The sequence below is a fragment of the Salmo trutta genome, chromosome 31 (assembly GCF_901001165.1).
Source record: "Salmo trutta chromosome 31, fSalTru1.1, whole genome shotgun sequence".
Lineage (NCBI taxonomy): Eukaryota > Metazoa > Chordata > Actinopteri > Salmoniformes > Salmonidae > Salmo > Salmo trutta.
The window spans coordinates 4,440,417-4,464,668 of NC_042987.1; the positions used below are offsets into that span (position 1 = coordinate 4,440,417).

At 42.9% G+C, this 24,252-nt stretch overlaps 1 protein-coding gene across 1 annotated transcript in view; it reads left to right on the forward strand.

Annotated features, from left to right (window-relative positions):
* Window positions 1-419: 419 nt before the first annotated feature.
* The window catches only part of LOC115169375 (serine/threonine-protein kinase OSR1), a 48,275-nt gene continuing 24,442 nt past the window's right edge, over window positions 420-24,252 (forward strand). Inside the window, exons 1-13 of the mRNA XM_029724939.1 lie at window positions 420-643; window positions 15,591-15,703; window positions 16,182-16,290; window positions 16,888-17,029; window positions 17,573-17,628; window positions 18,471-18,580; window positions 18,910-19,011; window positions 19,219-19,352; window positions 19,903-19,951; window positions 20,923-20,988; window positions 21,379-21,501; window positions 22,005-22,034; window positions 22,889-23,040. Coding sequence (XP_029580799.1) covers window positions 574-643; window positions 15,591-15,703; window positions 16,182-16,290; window positions 16,888-17,029; window positions 17,573-17,628; window positions 18,471-18,580; window positions 18,910-19,011; window positions 19,219-19,352; window positions 19,903-19,951; window positions 20,923-20,988; window positions 21,379-21,501; window positions 22,005-22,034; window positions 22,889-23,040 — 1,256 coding nt within the window. The 5' untranslated portion in view covers window positions 420-573. The remainder of the gene's footprint in view (window positions 644-15,590; window positions 15,704-16,181; window positions 16,291-16,887; window positions 17,030-17,572; window positions 17,629-18,470; window positions 18,581-18,909; window positions 19,012-19,218; window positions 19,353-19,902; window positions 19,952-20,922; window positions 20,989-21,378; window positions 21,502-22,004; window positions 22,035-22,888; window positions 23,041-24,252) is intronic.

Genomic DNA, 24,252 nt, shown 5'->3' on the forward strand with positions numbered 1-24,252 from the left:
GAAGCATGTGTGTTTAGTGAGTCCGCAGTAGGGATGACCAGGGATGTTCGGTTGATAAGAGCGTGAATTTCACAATATTGTCCTGTCCTGTTGAGCATTCGAAGTGTAACGAGTACTTTTCAGTGTCAAAGAAAATGTATGGAGTAAAAAGTAATTTATTTTCTTAAGGAATGTAGTGAAGAAGAAGTAAAAGTAGTCAAAAATATAAATAGTCAAGTACAGATACCCCAAAAAGCGACTTAAGTAGTACCTTAAAGTATTTTTACTTAAGTACTTTACACCGGTGTAATTTTGTTATTTGACGTGTATCTGTTTCGACACGAAAACACCCAAACAGCGTTCCATATGTAGCCACCTATTGCCACACTCAAGATGGCGTCTTTTTCATTCCACTTTTGGCTACGAGGCGCCTCGCAAGTGTGAAAGTTGTGTTGACAGTAGCTGCAGGAACTGTCAGGGTGAGGTAGGTAACATCCCAGAACCGAATGGAGTAATTATCTCGTTACATTTCTTGAAAACCAACCCACCACATTCATTATAACACTGTAAACAGTATAAACCTCCAACGAAGCCATGACAGAGGACCCGAGTGCTCAAACTTGGTCCATCAACAAGGACGATTATGTGCTCAACGAGGTGATTGGTGAGTATGCTGCTAGACACCTAGCTAGCATGCTAACGTCATAGCTAAGCTGGCTTTCTTGCAAGACCGCTAGCTAGCTCGCTAACTTATAGCTGGTCAGCAAAACCTACAGCTAACCAACCTTACTTTTGATAGCTAGCAAATATATTGAAGTAACGTTAGACATAGGCCAAACATATGTTTCTCAGTTGTGCGGTCCATGGATTACTAGCTAGCTAGGCAGCTAATTAGCGTAGTTAGCTTCCCGAAGCTACTGGAGCTAGCCTACTAGGTAAATCAGGACAAGTGAAGTGCTAGCTAGGGGCAGGATGGTGGTGGGTGGTTCCCTTTCTTCGCTGAAAGAAGGCATGATAGGGCTTAGTGAGTCACTCATACCTTGTGTTAGTAAGGAGTTGGTAGCTACTATATTAGTCAAATCAAATTTTATTGGTCACATACACATGGTTAGCAGATGTTAATGCGAGTGTAGCGAAATGCTTGTGCTTCTAGTTCCGACCGTGCAGCAATATCAAACAAATAGTCTAACAATTTCACAACAACTACCTTATACACACAAGTGTAAAGGAATGAATAAGAATATGCAAGATGCAGTAGATGGTATAGAGCAGAGGTGGGACCAAGTCATTGTTTTACAAGTCTCAGCACTCAAGTCCCAAGTCAAGAGAGGCAAGTCCGAGTCAAGTCTCAAGTCAAGACCATCAAGTCAAGTCTCAAGTCCTAAACTTTGAGTTTCGAGTCCTAAACAAGTCATAATGTGCTCTACACCAAATTAAATACTATTTCATATTTTTTTAACAAGAGTAATAGTTAGTATATTACATTCATGCAAATCATGAATGCTTTTAAAAATATCTCTATTTATTACTTTCCAAATAAATGTTATGTTATATTTCCATGGAAATACATGGGTAGCCATGAGAAAGACCCCCTCGCTCTCTGTGACAGCGGGAGAGGCGTGGTAGGCTGGGTCGGGTCGTGTGGGGTAGTTGCTCTCCTGTAGATGAATTAAGCAGGAGAGTATCTGCTGGCCATCCAACATGGCAATTCACATAGAAATACATCACCTACAACAACCGTTGCCGTGCAGAATAGAGACTCGAGTACAGATCTATATATTGCATTTCTATCTGGAAGACTATCTGAATGCGGTGCCTCAGATGAAATAAGCCGCCGTTCTTTATTCATTATCAATGGAGAAAGCTCAAAACTGTGGAGGACAGCAGAGAGGGGGATGGAGGGATTTGTGTGAAGCATAAACAGAGGTTCAAGCACTCGCCGTAATCAGCAGGTTAGGAAGAGTACACAACCATTCTAGGAGGCACTCTGCCACAAATGTGCTCATTTGATATTTTCCAGCTCCAAACAGCGTGGTGACGAGTCAATCTGCAAGTCTAATCTAAGCAAGCAGTGAGGAGTGCACATAACACAGGCTCCAGACATCACAAGCCAGCAAAAAAACATGAAACAAACAAGTTACACACACTCATAAACACAACCTCGTGTGATGGATAGCTGTAGGCTATATTAGCCACGACTTACTGTTCTTTGCTTCAAATGTCGAACAAAGTTGGAAATTGTTGCACCTCCGTCTGTCATTTTCTTCCTGCATGTTTTGCAAGTTGCAATCCGTTTTTTGTTGATACAACGTCGTCTTTATGTCCGAAAATAATAATTTGGGGTATCATCTTTCCAAGGGCTCCATCTGAATTCACCGACCGACGTCCTTTGCACCGCCACGCACAATTTGATTGGCTGCTGTCCGATTCAAACTGTAATCCGTTAAATGAAGAGTTAATGCGCTGCACACCTTTTTTTAATAGCATAATTTTTTTTCGATTTGGGCTTGGAGGGTATCAAGTCAGTTTGAGTCATAAGGCTCAAGTCCAAGTCAAGTCACGAGTCATTGGTGTTAAAGTCGAGTTGCAAGTCATCATATTTGTGACTCGAGTCTGACTCGAGTCCAAGTCATGTCACTCGAGTCCACACCTCTGGTATAGAGTACAGTATATACATATGAGATGAGTAATGTAGGGTATGTAAACATTATATAAAGTGGCATTGTTTAAGTGACTAGTGATACATTTACTACATCCAATTTTTCATTATTAAAGTGGCTAGAGATTTGAGCTGCTGTTGGCAGCAGCTTCTCAATGTTAGTGATGGCTGTTTAACAGTCTGATGGCCTTGAGATAAACTGAAAAACAGCTTCTTGGTCCCAGCTTTGATGCACCTGCATTGACCTCGCCTTCTGGATGATAGCGGGGTGAACAGGCAGTGGCTCGGGTGGTTGTTGTCCTTGATGATCATTTTGGCCTTCCTGTGACATCGGGTGGTGTAGGTGTCCTGGAGGGCAGGTAGTTTGCCCCGGTGATGCGTTGTGCAGACTTCACTACCCTCTGGAGAGCCTTACGGTTGTGGGCGGAGCAGTTGCCATACCAGGCTGTGATACAGCCCGACAGGATGCTCTCGATTGTGCACCTGTAAAAGTTTGTGAGTGTTTTCAGTGACAAGTCAAATTTCTTCAGCCTCCTGAGGTTGAAGAGGCGCTGTTGCGCCATCTTCACCACACTGTCTGTGTGGGTGGACCATTTCAGTTTGTCCATGATGTGTACGCAGAGGAACTTAAAACTTTCCACCTTCTCCACTACTGTCCTGTCTGTGGATAGGGGGTGCTCCCTTTGCTGTTTCATGAAGTCCACAATCATCTTCTTTGTTTTGTTGACGTTGAGTGTGAGGTTATTTTCCTGACACCACACTCCGAGGGCCTTCACCTCCCTGTAGGCCGTCTCTTTGTTGTTGGTAATCAAGCCTACCACTGTAGTGTCGTTTGCAAACTTGATGATTGAGTTGGAGGCGTGCATGTCATGGGTGAACAGGGAGTACAGGAGAGGGCTGAGAACGCACCCTTGTGGGGCCCCAGTGTTGAGGATCAGTGGGGTGGAGATGTTGTTTCCTACCCTCACCACCTTGGGGCGGCCCGTCAAAGTCCAGGACCCAGTTGCACAGGACGGGGTCGAGACCCAGGGTCTTGAGCTTTATGACGAGTTTGGAGGGTACTATGGTGTTAAATGCTGAGCTGTAATCGATGAACAGCATTCTTACATAGGTATTCCTCTTGTCCAGATGGGTTAGGGCAGTGTGCAGTGTGATTGCGTCATCTGTGGACCTATTGGGACGGTAAGCAAATTGGAGTGGGTCTAGTGTGTCAGGGTGGAGGTGATATGGTCCATGACTCGTCTCTCAAAGCACTTCATGATGATGGAAGTGAGTGCTACGGGGCGATAGTCATTTAGTTACTCAGTTACCTTAGCTTTCTTGGGAACAGGAACAATGGTGGCTCTCTTGAAGCATGTGGGAACAGGAGACTGGGATAGGGATTGATTGAATATGTCCGTAAACACACCAGACAGCTGGTCTGCGCATGCTCTGAGGACACGGCTGGGGATGCCGTCTGAGCCGGCAGCCTTGCGAGGGTTAACAAGTTTAAATGTTTTACTGACGTTGGCGCTGGTGAAGGAGAGCCTGCAGGTTTTGGTAACGGGCTGTGTCAGTGACACTGTATTGTCTTCAAAGCGAGCGAAGTTGTTTAGTTTGTCTTGGAGCAAAACGTCGGTGTCCGCGACAGGGCTGATTTTTTTTCTTTTTGTAATCCGTGATTGACTGTAGACCCTGCCACATATGTCTTATGCCTGAGCCGTTGAATTGCGACTCTACTTTGTCTCTATACTGACGCTTGGCTTGTTTGATTGCCTTGCGGATGGAATAGTTACACTGTTTGTATTCGGTCATGTTTCCGGTCGCCTGGCCCTGATTAAAAACAGTGGTTCGTTCTTTCAGTTTTGCGTGAATGCTGCCATCAATCCACGGTTTCTGGTTGGGGAAGGTTTTAATAGTCACCGTGGGTACAACATCACCGATGCACTTGCTAATAAATTCATCAATGTTGTTGTCTGAGGCTATCCGGAACATATCCCAGTCCACGTGATCGGAACAATCTTGAAGCGTGGAATCAGATTGCTCGGACCAGCGTTGAACAGACCTGAGCACGGGCGCTTGCTGTTTTAGTTTCTGTCTATAGGCTGGGAGCAACAAAATGGAGTCGTGGTCAGATTTGCCGAAAGGAGGGCGGAGGGAGGGCTTTGTATGCGTCGCGGGAGTTAGAATAACAATGATCCAAGGTTTTGCCACCCCGGGTCGCGTATTCGATATGCTGATCAAATTTAGGAAGCCTTGTTTTCAGATTAGCTTTGTTAAAATCCCCAGCTACAATAAATGCAGCCTCAGGATATGTGGTTTCCAGTTTACATAGAGTCCAATGAAGTTCTTCCAGGGCCGTCGAGGTGTCTGCTTGGGGGGATATAAACGGCTGTGATTATAATCGAAGAGAATTCTATTCGTAGATAATGTGGTCGGCATTTGATTGTAAGGAATTCTAGGTCAGGTGAACAGCAGTACTTGAGTTCCTGTGTGTTATGATCACACCACGACTCGTTAGTCATAAGGCATACACCCCCGCCCTTCTTTTTACCAGAGAGATGTTTGTTTCTCTCGGTGCAACGCGTGAAGAAATCGGGTGGCTGTACCGACTCTGATAACGTATCCCGAGTGAGCCATGTTTCTGTGAAACAGAGAATGTTACAATCTCTGATGTCTCTCTGGAAGGCAACCCTTGCTCGAATTTCGTCTACCTTGTTGTCAAGAGACAGGACATTGGCGCGTAGTATACTCGGGAGCGATGTGCCTCTCTGGAAGGCAACCCTTGCGCGTAGTTGGCGCGTAGTATACTCGGGAGCGATGTGCCTCTGGAAGGCAACCCTTGCTCGAATTTCGTCTACCTTGTTGTCAAGAGACTGGACATTGGCACGTAGTATACTCGGGAGCGATGTGCCCGTCTACGGAGCCTGACCAGAAGACCGCTTCGTCTGCCCCTTCTGCGGCGCCCTTGTTTTGGGTTGCCTACTGCGATTCGATCCATTGTCCTGGGTCCAAACAGAGGATCCGCTTCGAGAAAGTTGTATTCCTGTTTGTAATGTTGGTGAGTTGACGTTGCTCTTATTTCCAATAGTTCTTCCCAGCTATATGTTATAAGAAGTAAGATTTCCTGGGGTAACAGTGTAAGAAATAATACATTAAAAAAACGAAATACTGCAAAGTTTCCTAAGAACGCAAAGCTACCATCTCTGTCGGCGCCATGTACTGTATTTCAGGCTTTTGTTTCTGTGAAATTGGCTAGTTTTTGTTTGTGCTTAAGTATAATGCTGTATGTATGGTATTGTAGTTGAAGTTTGAGTCGTAAAGGAGACTACTAAGACTTGATACAGATGAAAATTGTCTTAAAGGAGACGTGAATAAGGCCGAACATATCTCACAAAGGTATATTAATTATAGTATAATAGCTATATAATTAATATCCTTCCAGCAAAGCATATATATTATAGGTACTTCATTTTATTACTTGTATTAGTAGTTTTATTTAACCTATTATTGAACTATGCAAGTCAGTTAAGAAAAAAAATATTATTTACAATGACGTCCTACAAAAAGGCAAAAGGCGTCCTGCGGGGACGGGGGCTGAGATATATATATATATTAGTTGGAAGTTTACATACACTTAGGTTGGAGTCATTAAAACTCGTTTTTCAACCACTTCACAAATTTCTTGTTAACAAACTATAGTTTTAGCAAGTCAGATAGGATATCTACTTCGTGCATGACACAAGTAATTTTTCCAACAATTGTTTACATACAGATTATTTCACTTATAATTCACTGTGTGTCACAATTCCAGTGGGTCAGAAGTTTACATACACTAAGTTGACTGTGCCTTTAAACAGCTTGGAAAATTCCACAAAATGATGTCACGGCTTTAGAAGCTTCTGATAGGCTAATTGACATAATTTGACTCAATTGGAGGTGTACCTGTGGATGTATTTCAAGGCCTACCTACAAACTCAGTGCCTCTTTGCTTGACATCCTGGGAAAATCAAAAGAAATCAGCCAAGACCTCAGATTTTTTTTTTTTAGACCTCCACAAGTCTGATTCATCCTTGGGAGCAATTTCCAAATGGCTGAAGGTACCACGTTTATCTGTACAAACAATAGCACGCAACTATAAACACCATGGGAGCACGCAGCGGTCATACCGCTCAGGAAGGACACGCTTTCTATCTCCGAGAGAGGAACTTACTTTGGTGCGAAAAGTGCAAATCAATCCCAGAACAACAGCAAAGGACCTTGTGAGGATGCTGGAGGAAACGGGTACAAAAGTATCTATATCCACAGTAAAACGAGTACTATATTGGCATAACCTGAAAGGCAGCTCTGCAAGGAAGAAGCCACTGCTCCAAAAAACAGCATAAAAAAGCCAGACTACCATTTGCAACTGCACATGTGGACAAAGATCGTACTTTTTGGGGAAATGGCCTCAGGTCTGATGACACAAAAATAGAACTGTTTGGCCATAATGGCCATTGTTATGTTTGGAGGAAAAAGGGGGAGGCTTACAAGCTGAGGAACACCATCCCCCCCTGCTTCGCGGTTGTGTGGCAGCATCATGTTGTGGGAGTGCTTTGCTGCAGGAGGGACTGGTGCACTTCACAAAATAGATGGCGTCATGAGAAAGGAAAATTATGTGGATGTATTGAAGCATCATCTCAAGACAGTCTGGAAGTTAAAGCTTGGTTGCAAATGGGTCTTCCAAATGGACAATGACCGCAAGCATACTTCCAAAGTTGTGGCAAAATGGCTTAAGGACAACAAAGTCAAGGTTTTGGAGTGGCCATCACAAAGCCCTGACCTCCATCCTATAGACAATTTATGGGCAGAACTGAAAAGGCGTGTGTGAGCAAGGAGGCCTACAAACCTGACTCCGTTACACCAGCTCAGTCAGGAGGATTGGGACAGATTTCACCCAACGTATTGTCGGAAGCTTGTGGAAGGCTACCCAAAACGTTTGACCCAAGTTACACTCAATTAGTCTTTAAATTGTTTATGTAAACTTCTGACCCACTGGGAATGTGATGAAAGAAATAAAAGCTGAAATAAATCATTCTCTACTATTATTCTGACATTTCACATTCTTAAAATAAGGTGGTGATCCTAACTGACCTAAGACAGAGTTTTTACTAGGATTAAATGTCAGGAATATTGAAAAAAAGTTGGCTAAAGTTCCGACTTCGACTGTGTGTGTGTGTGTGTGTGTGTGTGTGACAAGAGACAACACTACATAAAGAGAGACCTAAGACATGTTAGCAGCACTAAACATGGTACACACATTATTGGGCACAAAGCTTGTTGGACACTAAGAAAGATTTTAACACAATCTGGGGAGGGGCCAGCTGATTCTGTACCATTTTACAGAGGTTCTGTACAAACAATAGTTCATGAAGGAAGGCTTTCTCATTAAAGTTGAGAAATGTATCTATGACAAATCAGACAGGAGGTTCCAACACCTGGAGATTCAGTGTCTATGACAAATCAGCCCAGGTCGTTCAACTGAGCAGCCATTTATTTTGACCTTTATTTAACTAGGCAAGTCAGTTAAGAACAAATTCTTATTTTCAATGACGGCCTAGGAACAGCGGGTTAACTGCCTTGTTCAGGGGCAGAACAACAGATTTGTACCTTGTCAGCTCGGGGATTCGAACTTGCAACCTTTCGGTTACTAGTCCAACGCTCTAACCACTAGGCTACGCTGCCGCCCCATTACAAACACAGGCTGTAAAACAGTGATCACTAAGGTCATTACAGAAAACACCAGATTGATACCGATCAGGATTATTTGTGAGGATAACATCAAGAAGAGTAGCCATTTCTGGGTGTTCGGAGTCATATCTTGTGGGATTGGTGATAATCTGAGAGATTTAGGGAGTCCCATTGCTTTAGGACTTGGTCAGGTGGTTTAAGCATGTCCCAGTTTAGGTCACCTAGCAGGACAAATTCAGACTTGGTGTAAGGGGCCAGGAGAGTGCTTAGGGTAGGTAGGGTACAGGCCGGTACTGATGGAAGACGATAGCACACAGCAACAGTCAACAATGAGATATTTGAAAGTTTAGTGCTTAAAACCAGCAAATCAAATTATTTGGGGACAGACTTGGTGGAGACAACCGAGCACTGAAGGTGATCCTTGGTAAAGATTGCCACTCCCCCACCTTTGGAAGATCTGTCTTGCCGAAAAAGGTTATAACCAAAAAGGTTAACATCAGTATTCAAAACACTCTTCCTTAGCCACGTCTCAGTAATAACCAACACATCTGGATTGGAGCTTTGAACCTACACTCTCAAAACAAAACATATTGCGTTAATGTGCAGAAAACCCAGGCTTTTACGGGAGCAGAAATCAATGAAGCAGATATCAGAGAACAGTCAGAATTGGGGCTAGCAACAGTAGATGGGGCAGAGTGTACATGCACTATGAGATGCATTATCAGATATCATCAACAGTAATACAATCAAGGCACGGCACAGGACAGGGAGAGATTTCTGAATGTGCATCAGATGGCAACAAGATCATATTGTACAGCAATTTCATCAGGTAACTTGAATACAAAGCCGGCGAGAGGTGGTTAGAATGGGATGGGAGGCCAAAAGTCTGTGTAACCAATAGAGTCAGAGTCCCGAGCGTGGGAACAAACAGTCTGTCCCACGGTTGGGTAAAGAACGTTCGTAGTCAACAAAGCATGCAGGAGTTGTAGCCATAGTTTTTATTAGTTCTAGGCTTATTAGTAGTTGTACAAGATTTTTATGTTGTTAATGTATATACAGTACCAGTCAAGTTTCGACACACCTACTCATTCCATTTTTTTTTTTTTCATTTTGACTATTTTCTACATTATCGAATAATAGTGAAGACATCAAAACTATGAAATAACACTTGTAGTAACCAAAGTGTTAAACCAATCAAAATATATTTATATTTTAAATTCTTCAAAGTAGCCAACCTTTGTCTTGATGACACCTTTGCACACTCTTGGCATTCTCTCAACCAGCTTAACCTGGAATGCTTTTCCAACAGTGTTGAAGGAGGTCCCACATATGCTCAGCACTTGTTGGCAGCTTTTCCTTCGCTCTCCGGCAGTCTTTCCTCTGGAAAATGTGTTAGGGGGGGTCCGTAGTCCTCCCTAGAAAACAAAATATGTTTAAGTACTGAAAAGCTTGGTTCTGGTGACTTTTTAAAAGTGAAAAACTCAAATAAACCATCTAAAGTATAATTTCCACCCCCAGAAATGAACTCAATAATGTATTGATAAAATTATTATAATATAAAGGATTCAATAACAGAAATAATAATAAGAGAAGGGAGAGGGACAAAGAGGATCTTCTTTCACATTTATATGTTCTTACTCGCTTCATTGCAGAGAAGTCCCTCTCACAATTAACAGAAGACACTGTTGTAGTCTGTTCGATTGCTGCCAGCTGGCTAAGGCAGGGGTAGAGCTGTCCCCACTCATCAAACTGCGAGGCCAGCTTTGTCATTGTTGTCAGCTGGTCCACCCCCGAAAAACAAAAAGATGTATAACATTAAAGAAGAGCCAACAGAGTACCTTGTATGCTCCAACTAGCACATGTTGCTTGGGAAGAGGGCCACTCTTGCAGCACAGAAGCGTCTAGCGATTGCAAGAATTGGCTGGAGAGGAGGGTCAGGTTAAAGGTGTTTATCCTCTCACGAGAGAACGCCCAACACACTGAGGTCCCAACACACCGAAGGCCCCCAGAATCTCCAGGTGTTGGAACCTCCTGTCTAGGCTGTCCTGGAGGCCAGCAAGTTAAGGATATATGACCTAATTACACAACACAGAAAATAAGTGATTTAATATCTTTATTGTTTAACATTGGTTTCATAACAGCATTTGAAAACAGATGTTTTTACCTCTCTGAACCGAGCCCAGAAATCAAATCAAACTTTTATTTGTCACATGCGCCGAATAGACCTTACTGTGAAATGCTTACTTACAAGTTCTTAATTAGGACCTCACTCAATGAGCTGTATACGGCCATAAGCAAAAAGAAAAACCCTCATCCAGAGGCGGGGCTCCTAGTGGCTTGGGACTTTAATGCAGGGAAACTTAAATCCGTTTTACCAGATTTCTACCAGCATGTTAAATGTGCAACCAGAGGGGAAAAAACCTCTTGACAACCTTTACTCCACACACAGATACGCGTATAAAGCTTTCCCTCGCCCTCCATTTGGCAAATCTGACAATAATTCTATCCTCCTGATTCCTGCTTACAAGCAAGAACTAAAGCAGGAAGCACCAGTGACTCGGTCAATAAAGAAGTAGTAAGATGACGCAGATGCTTAGCTACATGACTATTTTGCGAGCACAGACTGGAATATGTTGTGGGATTCTTCCGATAACATTGAGGGGTACACCACATCAGTCACTGGCTTCATCAATAAGTGCATCGATGACGTCGTCCCCACAGTGACTGTACGTACATACCAGAAGCCATGGATTACAGGCAACATCCTCACTAAAGGGTAGAGCTGCCACTCAAGGAGCAGGACTCTAACCCAGAAGCTTGTAAGTAATCCCGCTCTGCCCTCCGACGAACCATCAAACAGACATAGCGTCAATACAGGACTAAGGTTGAATTGTACTACAATGGCTCGGATGCTTGTCAGATGTGGAAGGGCATGCAAACTATTACAGACTACAAAGGCAAGCATAGCTGCGAGCTGCCCAGTGACACAAGCCTACCAGACGAGCTAAATTGCTTCTATGCTCTCTTCAAGGCAAGTAACACTGAAACCTGCATGAGAGCATCAGGAGTCTTTGACAATTTTTGGGGCTTTCCTCTGACACCGCCTAGTATATAGTTCCTGGATGGCAGGAAGCTTGGCCCCAGTGATGTACTGGGCCTACGCTCTACCCTCTGTAGTGCCTTACGGTCAGATGCCGAGCAGTTGCCATACCAGGCGGTGATGCAACCAGTCATGATGCTCTTGATGGTGCAGCTGTAGAACTTTTTGAGGATCTGGGGACTACTGCCAAATCTTTTCATGCTCCTGAGGGGGAAAAGGTGTTGTCGTGCCTTCTTCACAACTGTCTTGGTGTGTTTGGACCATGATAGTTTGTTGGTGGACACCAAGGAACTTAACTCTCGACCCGCTCCACTATACAGCCCCGTCGATGTTAATGGGGGCCTGTAGTCCACTATCAGCTCCTTTGTCTTGCTCACGTTGAGGGAGACGTTGTTGTCCTGGCACCACACTGCCAGGTCTCTGACCTCCTCCCTATAGGCTGTCTCATCGTTGTCGGTGATCAGGCCTGCCGCTGTTGTGCCATCAGCAAACTTAGTGATATTGTTGGAGTTGTTTGGCCACACAGTCGTGAGTGAACAGGGAGTACAGGAGAGGACTAAGCATACACCCCTGAGGGGCCCCAGTGTTGAGGATCAGCGTAGGTGATGTGTTGTTGCCTAACCTTACCAACTAGGGGCAACCCATCAGGAAGTCCAATGATCCAGTAGCAGAGGGAGGTGTTTAGTCCCAGGGTCTTTAGCTTAGTGATGAGCTTTGTGGGAACTATGGTGTCGAACGTTGTAGTCAACGGTTAATATAGTCCAACTGATGAATCTGGGCCCCTATTTCAATAAAAGGGTGCTTTGACACACCCCTCTTAGCAGCCTGCCTATGTTGACAGCACAGGCGGCAGAACATTCCTAGACGGGATGTAGTGTAGTTTAGTGGAATTACTGGTGGCTTGGGCAATACCTATTACAGATAGCAAGCATTACGACACTTCACATAATGCTGTAAACTAGTACAGACTAAATTTGCACAAACATTTTTACCCCTAGCCTAACTAAAGGAAATTTGACTGACCATGTGGCGTATTATATAGCCACCTGGTTCAGTCTGTAAATTTTAAGCCACTTTGGGTCCCATCCGGATTGCCGGTGGTGCACACTTGGCCTTACTCCTCTCTCCCTCCTCCTCCACCACCACTCTCCTTTTATCTACTCTTTCTTCTCTCTGCTCTCTCTCCTTTTCTCCTTCCATCTCCCCTCCTGGCTCTCTCCTCTCAGCTCCATTCTGTCCCTCATGCATTCCTACCTCACTCCTGGGATTCTGCCTCTTCTCTGGCCTCCACAATCACCCGACCTCAATCCAATTGAGATGGTTCGGGATGAGTTGGACCACATAGCAGTGTTTCCTATGCGTAAAGTAAGCCATACACTTGTTATACAACGATGGCTTAAGCTTTTAAAGAGTTAGCTAACTAAGGAAAGTTTAATTTAATTCAGGCTGATTTGACGATAGATAGCTAAGGTGACGTTACCTGACACTCTTTTCCCTGCTCCTCCTTTCTTTCGCTGCTGTGACTGGAAATACTTCAATAAACTCATCTGTGAAAAAAAATATCTAATCAAGGTCAGATAAATGTATCTATCTTGCTTGCACTTGATACAGTTCCAAACAAAGTAGCTAGCTAACTTGGTAGACTAGTAATGTTAACCATGTTTCTATCCTCAACATACTTGTGGATATTGGATAGCTTATTGCCGTTACAATTGTGGCAGCAATATTATAGATCTAAATTATGTTAGAGTTTTTATGTGATAGCTAGCTTGTGTAAATAGCTAGTTGGCTAGCTAACGTTAGTCAAACAAGCAAGCTAACGTACCTTTCTTGCAGTTTCTCACGAAGGTGCACTCTGAGGTGATTCAAGTGAATTGTGTTTCGCGCCGCAGAGCGTCTATCGAACACTGGTCACTCGCGCACTGTTTCTTGAGTTGCAGGCTACCTCACAGAGCTAAATAACCTTCAGAACTGTGTTCAACCCAAACAGATTATTTATTTACCCAGAAAAGCAAATGTGTTTTACAGAACTTTATTGAAACTATGTTTGGTAGACATAGGATGTTTCTTTTCGGGGGGTGGCAATGATTTTGCCGTGGCGCAGCGCCACACTTATGCAGAGGAAACTACTCTGCAGTCCAACTCATCCCGAACCATCTCAATTGGGTTGAGGTCGGGTGATTGTGGAGGCCAGGTCATCTAATGCAGCACTCCATCACTCTCCTTCTTGGTCAAATAGCCCTTACACAGCCTGGAGGTATGTTGGGTTATTGTCCTCTTGAAAAACGAATGATAGTCCCACTAAGAGCAAACCAGATGGGATGGCATATCGCTGCAGAATGCTGTGGTAGTCATGCTGGTTAAGTGTGCCTTGAATTATAAATAAATCACTGACAGTGTCACCAGCAAAGCACCATCACACCACCACCTCCATGCTTCACGGTGGGAACCACACATGCGGCGATCATCCGTTCACCTACCCTGCGTCTCACAAAGACATGGTGGTTGGAACCAAAAATCTCAAATTTGGACTCATCAGACCAAAGGACACATTTCCACCGGTCTAATGTCCATTGCTCATGTTTCTTGGCCCATGCAAGTCTCCTCTTCTTATTGGTGTCTTTTTAGTAGTGGTTTCTTTCCAGCAATTTGACCTTGAAGGCCTGATTCCCACAGTCTCCTCTGAACAGTGGATGTTGAGATGTCTGTTACTTGAACTCTGTGAAGCTTTTATTTGGGCTGCAATTTCTGAGGCTGGTAACTCTAATGAACTTATCCTCTGCAGCAGAGGTAACTCTGGGTCTTCCTTTCCTGTGGCAGTCCTCATGAGAGCCAGTTTCATCATAGCACTTGATGGTTTTTGCAACTGCACTTGAAGAAACTTTCAAAGTTCTTGACATTTTCCATATTGACTGACCTTCATGTCTTAATGTAATGATGGACTGCCATTTCTCATTGCTTATTTGAGCTGTTCTTGCAATAATATGGACTTAGCCCTATTTGGTAGAAGACCATCTTCTGTATATCACCCCTACCTTGTCACAACACAACTGATTGGCTCAAATGCATTAAGAAGGAAAGAAATTCCACAAGTTAACTTTTAACAAGGCACACCTGTTAATTTAAATGTATTCCAGGTCACTACCTCATGAAGCTGGTTGAGAGAATGCCAAGAGTGTGCAAAGCTGTCATCAAGGCAATGGGTGGCTGCTTTGAAGAATCTCAAATATAAAATATATTTTGATTTGTTTAACACTTTTTTTGGTGACTGCATGATTCCATATGTGTTATTTCATAGCTTTGTAGAATAATAGGGAAGACACCAATGTAGAAAATAGTAAAAATGAAGAAAAACCCTGGCTTGAGTTGGTGTGTCCAAACTTTTGACTAGTACTGTATATATTTGTATTATTATTTAATTGTTGTTGTTATTATTAGATGGTTGCCTTATTGCTCTTGCTACTAATTGTTTCGATTAAAAAAATGTAAAAAATGTGGACACCGATATTTATCCTGCAAAATGTAAAATAAAAAAATATTTATTTGTAGTAAATACAGGGTTGCTGTAGTGACTTGTTGTTGAGTATTGAAACATTACTGTAGCTAGTTAGTTTTCCTATAAATGTGCAACTTACGTTCTTCCCCAACTGACTTATTGCCTTTTGTTGTTGGATCAATTACTGTAATTTGAGCCATATCTATGACTAAAAAGAGACTATTTTACAATTGGAGTTCTTTATCTCTTCGTTGTCAAACACTGGAGTTAAATTATTAGCTACTGTAATTTAAACCCTCATGGTTTACCTATGTGTGTTACATTCTTCCCCCTCTGTCTTCCTCTTGGTTTTGTTGAAGTTGTCTGGTTATTACACATTCATTTAAAACCTGATTGTTTCCCTATCCAATGAGTGTGTTGCCATCTAATTCGAATTCTTCCCTCTTTCTTTTAATCTCGGTTTTTGTTGAAGTTGTCTGGTAACAAAACATTATGATTAGTTAAACCCTTATGTGTTCCTAACAGTGTGTGTGTTATGCCCCCCCCCCCCCCCCCCCCCCCCTTGGTGTGTCCCAGGTAATGGTGCCACTAGCTTCCCTCTGGATGTGTGTTACATTCTAATTCTTCCCCCTACGTTTTCTCTTCAGGGAGTGGTGCCACGGCTGTGGTGCAGGCGGCCTACTGTGAACCCAGGAAGGAGAGGGTGGCCATTAAACGCATCAACCTGGAGAAGTGTCAGACCAGTATGGACGAGCTCCTGGTAACACACACACACACACACACACACACACACACACACACACTACAGACACATACCACAGATACGCTCCCACACATGCACGCAAACACACGCACACAGACAGACAGGTATGCATGCACTCACATGTTTACAGCACAATCTCTTTCAGGAGTTGACAGTATAGCAAGCAATACTATCTAATAATTACTAGATAATAATTTGATAGCAAGGCCTCTTAAAGGGATAGTGTGATACTTTAGCAATGAAGCTCTTTATCTATTTACCCACAGTCACATGAATTGTCAAAATCTCACAATATGGCCTCTGGTATAGGCTAGCTGTAGAGGAGGGGCTGGAAAAGGTGATAGTGCAGCAGCAGATACACACACACACACACACACACAAAATCAGAGGGAAAGACGTTATGACTGCATTGCTGAGACTGATACAGTCCTCTCAGATTCTCTCTCTCGCTCTCTTTTTCGTCCTTTTTTTGCAGAAAGAGATCCAGGCTATGTCCCAGTGCCACCACCCCAACATCGTGTCCTACTACACGTCTTTCGTAGTGAAGGACGAACTGTGGCTGGTGATGAGGCTACTCAGTGGTGGTAAGTACTGCTGTTAGAATACATTTACTTATGGCTGCCCCTGCACTGGCCTTTCAAACTGTCTGGGATGACATGTCATTCAGATTCATATCAGGTTGTTGCCAGCTCGACTGTTAATATAGTGTTGCTAATAGTAATGAAATTGTATTTGAAATAGAAGTTTGTTCTTGAACTACCAGACCCCATCTCAATTCCAGCTGCCTGCTTACCAGGCTCTTTTGGCCACAGAGCAGCAGCTTTTCTCCAGCTGTGGCCTTAACTCTCAGCCCAGTACTGTCCATCCTCCTGGCATGCAGTAACACTTCCAAGAGATAGAGGAGGGATAGGGCATCTCAGCCCAGACAATCCCTGCTCCTTTTATCTTTATATATTCTGCGGTCTACCTTTGCTTGTAATGAAATAGGCATGTGTGTCATAGCTGTTTCTGTTCACAAAATCTAAATAACAAGACTTTTGAAGTAAAGTACTATTGACCTAAAAGGACTTGACCAAGAAATTCATGATTTTACTGTTCACCGTCTTATGACGCATGTTGAATCCTACAGCTAACTAATAGTAACCTCTCATTGCTTCCGTCTCTCAATATTTCTTCCTCAGGCTCAGTACTGGACATTATTAAACACATCATATCTCGTGGGGAGCATAAGTCTGGGGTGCTGGATGAATCGTCCATAGCCACCATCCTAAAAGAGGTCCTGGAAGGACTGGAGTACCTGCATAAGAATGGGCAGATTCACAGGTGCAGTCACTTGTTTTTTGTTTTTTACCTAAACTTGATTTTGAACTTGAAATATTTAGCATCGACATTATCTGTGTTTTGTTCTCTGGCCAAAGTCAAATTACAGGTGCATTTTGCAGAGTTGTGACATTCAAGAACCAGTCAAAGAAATTGACACACATCCTATTGAATTCTTAACTTCCTCCCTTCATGTAAACTCCCTCATTCATTGTCTTTCATTATTTTATTCATTCAACAGCTTCTCCCCAGGAACACACAGTGATTTGTCATTCAGCTGAAGCACCACAGTGTCATGTAGCTAGGCCCTAGACACACAGGATAATGACAACTTTTTAGTAGTAAGCACTGATCAGCATGTTTGGTTCAGATTTATGGAGTGCATTTATCAGGAGCAAATAAATATAGTTTCCGGTTTACAGCTCAAACAGGCCACAGACACACAGGATATGACTCCTTTTTAATACTACCTAGTGCTTAGTTTAGTTTCATTAAAGGCGATTCCTGATACTGATTCATTATCTGTTTTTTTTTTTCTGTTCACAGGGATCTGAAGGCTGGTAATATTCTTCTTGGGGATGATGGCTCAGTGCAAATCGCAGGTATGCTGGAAAAGTATTACCGTAATTTCCGGACTATTAAGCGCACCTGAAAATAAGCCGCACCCACTGAATTTAAATTTTTTATTTTTTATTTTGAACATAAATAAGCCGCACATGTCTATAAGCCGCAGGTGCCTACCGGTACATTGAAACAAATTAACTTTACACAGGCTTTAACGAAACACGGCTTGTAACAAAAATAAATAGGCTTTAATGAAACACGGCTTGTAAAAAAAAATAAAAACATTTTTGCAGTAAGCTTTAGTTGTCTTTTTGCACTGAGTCAATTCCTCACTCGCTGCTGTTTCCAACGTCTTATCATCGACTCATTAAGACCAAGCTCCCGTGCAGCAGCTCTATTTCCTTTTCCAACAGCCAGCTCAATCGCCTTCAACTTGAAAGCTGCATCATATGCATTTCTCTGTGTCTTTGCCATGATGAGGGTGACAAAATGACTACCGTAATCAGAATGAGGGGAAGTTTGAGAGCGCTCGATTTAATCTAAACAGTAAACAAAAAAGTTGTTTGACCTTAACCCGTTTGGCAATTTCATTGGTCTAATGAAAGCTTCATGCCGGCAAAAAACTGAGCACGTCACAGAATGTTTTTTTGGAGAAAAAAAAATTGAAAGCGGGAAAAATCCATATATTAGCCGCGTCATTGTTTAAGCCACGGGGTTCAAAGCCTGGGAAAAAAGTTGCGGCTTATAGTCCGGAATTTACGGTACGTTTTTTACCAATACAAATGATACAAACTTTCTAGCATTTACTCCTCTGGAACGAGTCTATTGGTTGGTTGTCTATCTACCAACTCTCACCTCTCTCCTCCCTTGTCTATCCCAGACTTTGGTGTGAGTGCCTTCTTAGCGGCGGGAGGAGATATGACCAGAACTAAGGTCAGAAAGACATTTGTTGGAACGCCATGTTGGATGGCCCCAGAGGTCATGGAGCAGGTGGGTGGCAATCCTCTTTCTGTTTTTCTTTCTTTCTCTCTCTGTTGCTCTCTCTCTCTCTCTCTCTCTCTCTCTCCATCTCTTACTTTCGCTATCACTCTCCTTATCTTCGATTTTGATCTAACTTCTAGATGGAAACTGATTCACCTCCAAAGAGCTTAGTGGAGACATACACAATTTCCTCTTACTTCAGATCTTTTGAGAAATTACAAGCACTTTATCTGTCGTGATTGTTTGTCAGCTACCATAATTATGTATAACTGTTACAACAGATGCTCTTAGAAGATATTTGAAAAAATATCTTACAATTATTCTTCCTCTCTCCTCAGGTCAGAGGTTATGACTACAAAGCAGATATCTGGAGTTTCGGGATCACAGCCATCGAGCTGGCTACAGGCGCAGCCCCTTATCATAAATATCCACCCATGAAGGTGATTTATACACATTTACTTGGAAAGATGTGGAAGCAGTGTCATCTTTATCCCCCTGAAAATCAGTTTCTGAGACTATCCTGGCTAAATATATATGAATTAAATTGCCAACTGATGTTGTCTTAAATGTTGTGTGTGTAATAACCTGGTCATGACCTGGTGTTGTGTGGGTAGTAACCGTGTGTGTGTGTGTGTGTGTGTGTGTAGGTGCTGATGTTGACCCTGCAGAATGACCCTCCCTGCTTGGAGACGGGGATCCAGGACAAGGAGATGGTGAAGAAGTACGGCAAGTCCTTCAGGAAGATGATATCTCTGTGTCTACAGAAGGAGCCTGAGAAAAGGTGACTATCCCAACCTCTCATAATAGAATGTATGCCATTTAACAGATGCTTTTATCCAAAGTGGTTTACAGTACAGTAATTGCATACATTTTAGTATATGGCCCCAGTGGGAATTGAACCTACTACCCCGATGTTGCAGGGGCCACGGTCTAATCAACTGAGTCACATCGGACCACTGACTATGTAACTGACCTGAGATGGGTATAGCACAGGGGTATTTCTGGAGAGCTTCCCCCTTCAGGCTTTTGCTTCAACCCTAATCTAACAAATCTGATTCTAGTAATCAGATGTTTTACAACCAGGTTGGCTACCTAATTCCACTGTGACACAATTTCTCCAAGTTAGCATTGTCCTTTGTATGGCACACCAGAAAGCAGATATTATTATTATTATTATTATTATTATTCACCTAGTCATCTTATTCTGGCTCTCAACTTTTCTTAATCCAATTTTTTGTTGTTGAGTGGTTTCTGTTCCCTCATCTGATTTTTCTGCCATGGTGCGTTTAAGGTCCTGCAGAGTCGTAAAGAATTGTCTCACTGTCTTTCAGACCAACTGCTGCTGAGCTGCTAAAGCATAAATTCTTCACTAAAGCAAAGGTAAGACAGATACTGTATATACACTGAGTGTACAAAACATTAGGAACACCTTCCTAATATTGAGTTGCACCCTGTTTTGCCCTCAGAACAGCCTCAATTTGTTCACTCTACACTCTAAGGTGTCAAAAGCGTTCCACAGGGATGCTGGCCCATGTTGACTCCAATGCTTCCCACAGTTGTGTCAAGTTGGCTGGATGTCCTTTGGGTGGTGGACCATTCTCGATACACACAGGAAACTGTTCAGCGTAAAAAACCCAGCAGCATTGCAGTTCTGGAATCACTCAAACCGGTGTGCTTGGCACCTTCTAGCATACCCTGTTCAAAGGCACTTCAATCTTTTGTCACACATACACACACATACACAATCGATGTCTCAATTGTCTCAAGGCTTAAAATTCCTTCTTTAACATGTCCCCTCCCTTCTATTTACACTGATTGAAGTCAATTTAACAAGTGACATCAATAAGGGATCATAGCTTTCACCTGGTCAGTCTGTCATGGAAAGAGCGGCTGTTCCTAATGTTTTGTACATTGTGTATGTGCATCCGTATTTACATTTACGTCATTTAGCAGACGCTCTTATCCAGAGCGACTTACAAATTGATGCATTCACCTTATGATATCCAGTGGAACTACCACTTTACGTAATATGTAGTACCTTTGACAAATATTATTTTTATTTAACTAGGCAAGTCAGTTAAGAACACATTTTTATTTACAATGACGGTCTACACCGGCCAAACCCGGATGACGCTGGGTCAATTGTGCGCCGCCCTATGGGACTCCCAATCACGGCCGGTTGTGATACAGCCTGGATTCGAACCAGGATGTCTGTAGTGACGCCTCTAGCACTGAGACGCAGTGCCTTAGACTGCTGCGCCACTCGGGAGTCCGAGTGGCTGCTGTTGCAAAGAAAAATAGAACCATGTTGTCATGTGATTTAATCTTGTCTGTCTGTCTCTGTCATGCAGAATAATGAATACTTGGAAGAGAAGCTCCTTCAGAAAGGTCCATCGATAGGAGACAGATCCAAAAGGGTACGAGACAACAAAATTATAACCCTTACTCACACAGTGGAATTCTACATGACACACAGTCATAGCTGTTTTACACAATGCAGTTCTAGAAAAATGTTATTCAGCGATACAGCCTCCTGAACAGGCCCCAGTGCTTATTCCAGGGCAGTGTACATAGTGGCATCAAACACAGGAATCTACATAGACACATCATGCTTTGACACAATGACTTCCTTCCTGCTATGTACAGCAGTAGTCTAGGCCTACAGTATGGCAGGGAAATATTGCATTTTGTGTCTATGGTTTTACGATATGAAAAGTTTGTACATGATTTCGAGGGACTGGTCCAAGGTATCTTTTTTTTACTCAAAACCACACAATGCCATGCTAAAGATAAAATTCTGTGTTTAGGTGCGCCGTGTGCCTGGCTCCAGTGGTCGTCTCCACAAGACAGAAGACGGGGAGTGGGAGTGGAGTGATGATGAACTGGATATGGAGAGTGAGGAGGGCAAGGCAGCCGTGGCAGCTCTAAGGGTGAGACTAACCTAGTTACCCTTAACCTAGCCATCAGACCTACGTTAAAATACTATTGAAAATCTTTACAAAACTTAGCTTTAGGGCCGGTTTCTCAGACACAGATTAAGCCTTGTCCTGGACTAAAAAGCATTCTCAATGGAGATTTTCATCGGAAGTGCTTTTTAGTCCAGGATTAGGTTTAGTCTGTGTCCGGGAAACCGTCCCTTATGGTTTGCTCTAGTCTGCCTGGAGTGGTTTACACTCTTGCAACTATTCTATTGTTTTCATTGTACCAAGCAAGTTTAATCAAGCACAGATATTGATTATTTTAAATTATATCTGAACCCAGGTCTGCTAGCTGTAACCTTAAATCCTGTAGTGGTTCAATGCCACCTAGGACTCCTCAATCAATCAATCAATCAATCAATCAATCAATCAACCTGTTATTCTGTGGGGGAGGGAAAACCTTCATTGCATGTTCTTCTGACGTCTGTTAATCTTTGTGTCGTATCCCATTCTAGTCTCCCAGAGTGAAAGATGGATCCATCGAGGTAAGCCCTGGTGTTGATATAAATCAGAGCACCTAAAAACCTTTTATCTATTCATTGCATAAACAATAGGATGCCGGTAAGCATTCGTTTTGTATGAAATTGTATTAGAAGAATCATTGCCAAAGACCTGATCTAACTCTTTAATCTGCTCTCCCCCAAAAGAAGTGTATGGACATGCAGATAATGTGGTAACACTTCATTTAAGGCATACAGGTATATAATGCATTATGGTGCAGTCATAATGCATTGTAAGACTTGGCATAAGTATCTATAGCCACGTTCACACTGCTCTTAGCCCAGGGCTGACAGCCTCATGGCCTGAGAGAATACAGTGTAAAATGTCTTTACATTTTAGTCATTTAGCAGACACTCTTATCCAGAGTGACTTATAGTTAGTGCCTTCATCTTAAAGGGATACTTTGGGATTTTGGCAATTAAGCCCTTTAGTTAGATGTACCATTGGATAACAATTTTATGCCTTTGCGTGCCTAGCGTTAACGCAGTGGCTTACTAGCGTTACCCATAGACTTCGTCACTGCGCTAACTGCTAGCATGCTAGTAGATACGATAGACTTCCAGTCATTGCGCTAACGCTAGTTACCATTGGCTCGCATAACTACCTCTAACTCCCTTCATACTGGATGCAGAGACAAAAATGGTATCCATGAGTTAATCTGATTCTGAGGTAGTTGAGAAAGGGCTTGATTGCCACAATCCCAAAGTATCCCTTTAAAGGTAGCTTTGGTAATATTACCACATAAGGTTGACAATCAAAACCACATTCACCTTAAAAGGTGGATTAATCTCTTTCTGATACAGCATGAGTTTATCTCTTTATCTCTGGTCCACCTCAGATCTTCCCTCCAGAGGATGGTTCTCCCAGTCTGCTCCGTCCAGGAGGGGCAGGGCACGACAAGCCAGCTGAGGCCACCCTTACCCAGGGAGACGCTGTAGCCCAGGACCCTGCCGCCACCAAAGTCCCCATCAGCCTGGTGTTGAGGTTGAGGTACGCATCCAGTGGTGGGTGACATTGTTTCCGTGAGGAAAATGTGGCACCAGACATTATACCGGCAGCATTTGAATTTACCGGACATTTAAGAAATTTACCAGACCCCCATATGCATTGGTTGCAGAACCTGATTAGGGCGCCCACCCACGATTAGGTGTGGATTATTTTAGATCACATAGCCTACAGCTGGAAGGGCCCTCAATTTGGACCAAATAGATGATTGTTGAGTTGCGACTGTCAGTGAAAAGCAGAGAGACCCAGCCAAGCATATCGCAATATAAAAAAAATACACAATCGTGGAAAAACAGTTTCGAAAACAAATGGCTATTGCTGTAAAGAGAAGACAATGAAAAGACTCCAATCGGTCTTTTAGTTATCAAAATTCTCAACTTATTTGAGGGAAAAGTAGCCTGTCTTATTGGCACCAGCGGAGAACATCGGCCATATCCTTGGTGAGTGTGCATATTCACTGTCTTGATCATTGGGTCAGTGCCACTTTTGTTTGTTTTTGGACAATAATTTCCTCCTCCAGGTTAGATGGGTCTCCCCTTTTCATAGGCCTAATGGATCAGACAATGTCGTTTTTATTGTTTCTGTTTGTCAGTGTCAGCAGAGTAGGCTACCCAGTAATTTGTCGTATTAAAAAATATTCTGTTAATGTCTCCTGTCATATAAAGTGTAATAGAATTGCAATCATGAGTGGCAGTGGTCTAAGGCACTGCGTCTCAGTGCAAAAGGCATCACTACAGTTCCTGGTTCGATTCCAGGCTGTATCACATCTGGCCGTGATTGGGAGTCCCATAGGGCGACGCACAATTGGCCCAGCGTCGTCCGGGTTTAGCCGGTGTAGGCAGTCATTGCAAATAAGAATTTGTTCTTAACTGACTTGCCTAGTTAAATAAAGTAAAAAATGTGTTTTCAAAACGCGAACATTTTCCTGTGCAAAGAAAGCGTAACATTTCTTCTCCTATCTGATATAGCGTAGGCCTACTCTAAGCTACTACGTGCGCTGCCTTGACGTTTTTTTTTGCGAACAGTGAGTTATATTATTATCCTAAATTATGACCATCCAATCTAATCATCACATTAGGAATATTAGGCTATTTTACATAAATCTGCAAATGTGAGGATGCATGGAATGCTTGATTATAAAGGTACATTTTTATGGTGGAATTATCTTCCCCATACTTGAAACCCATGTTTGAATGA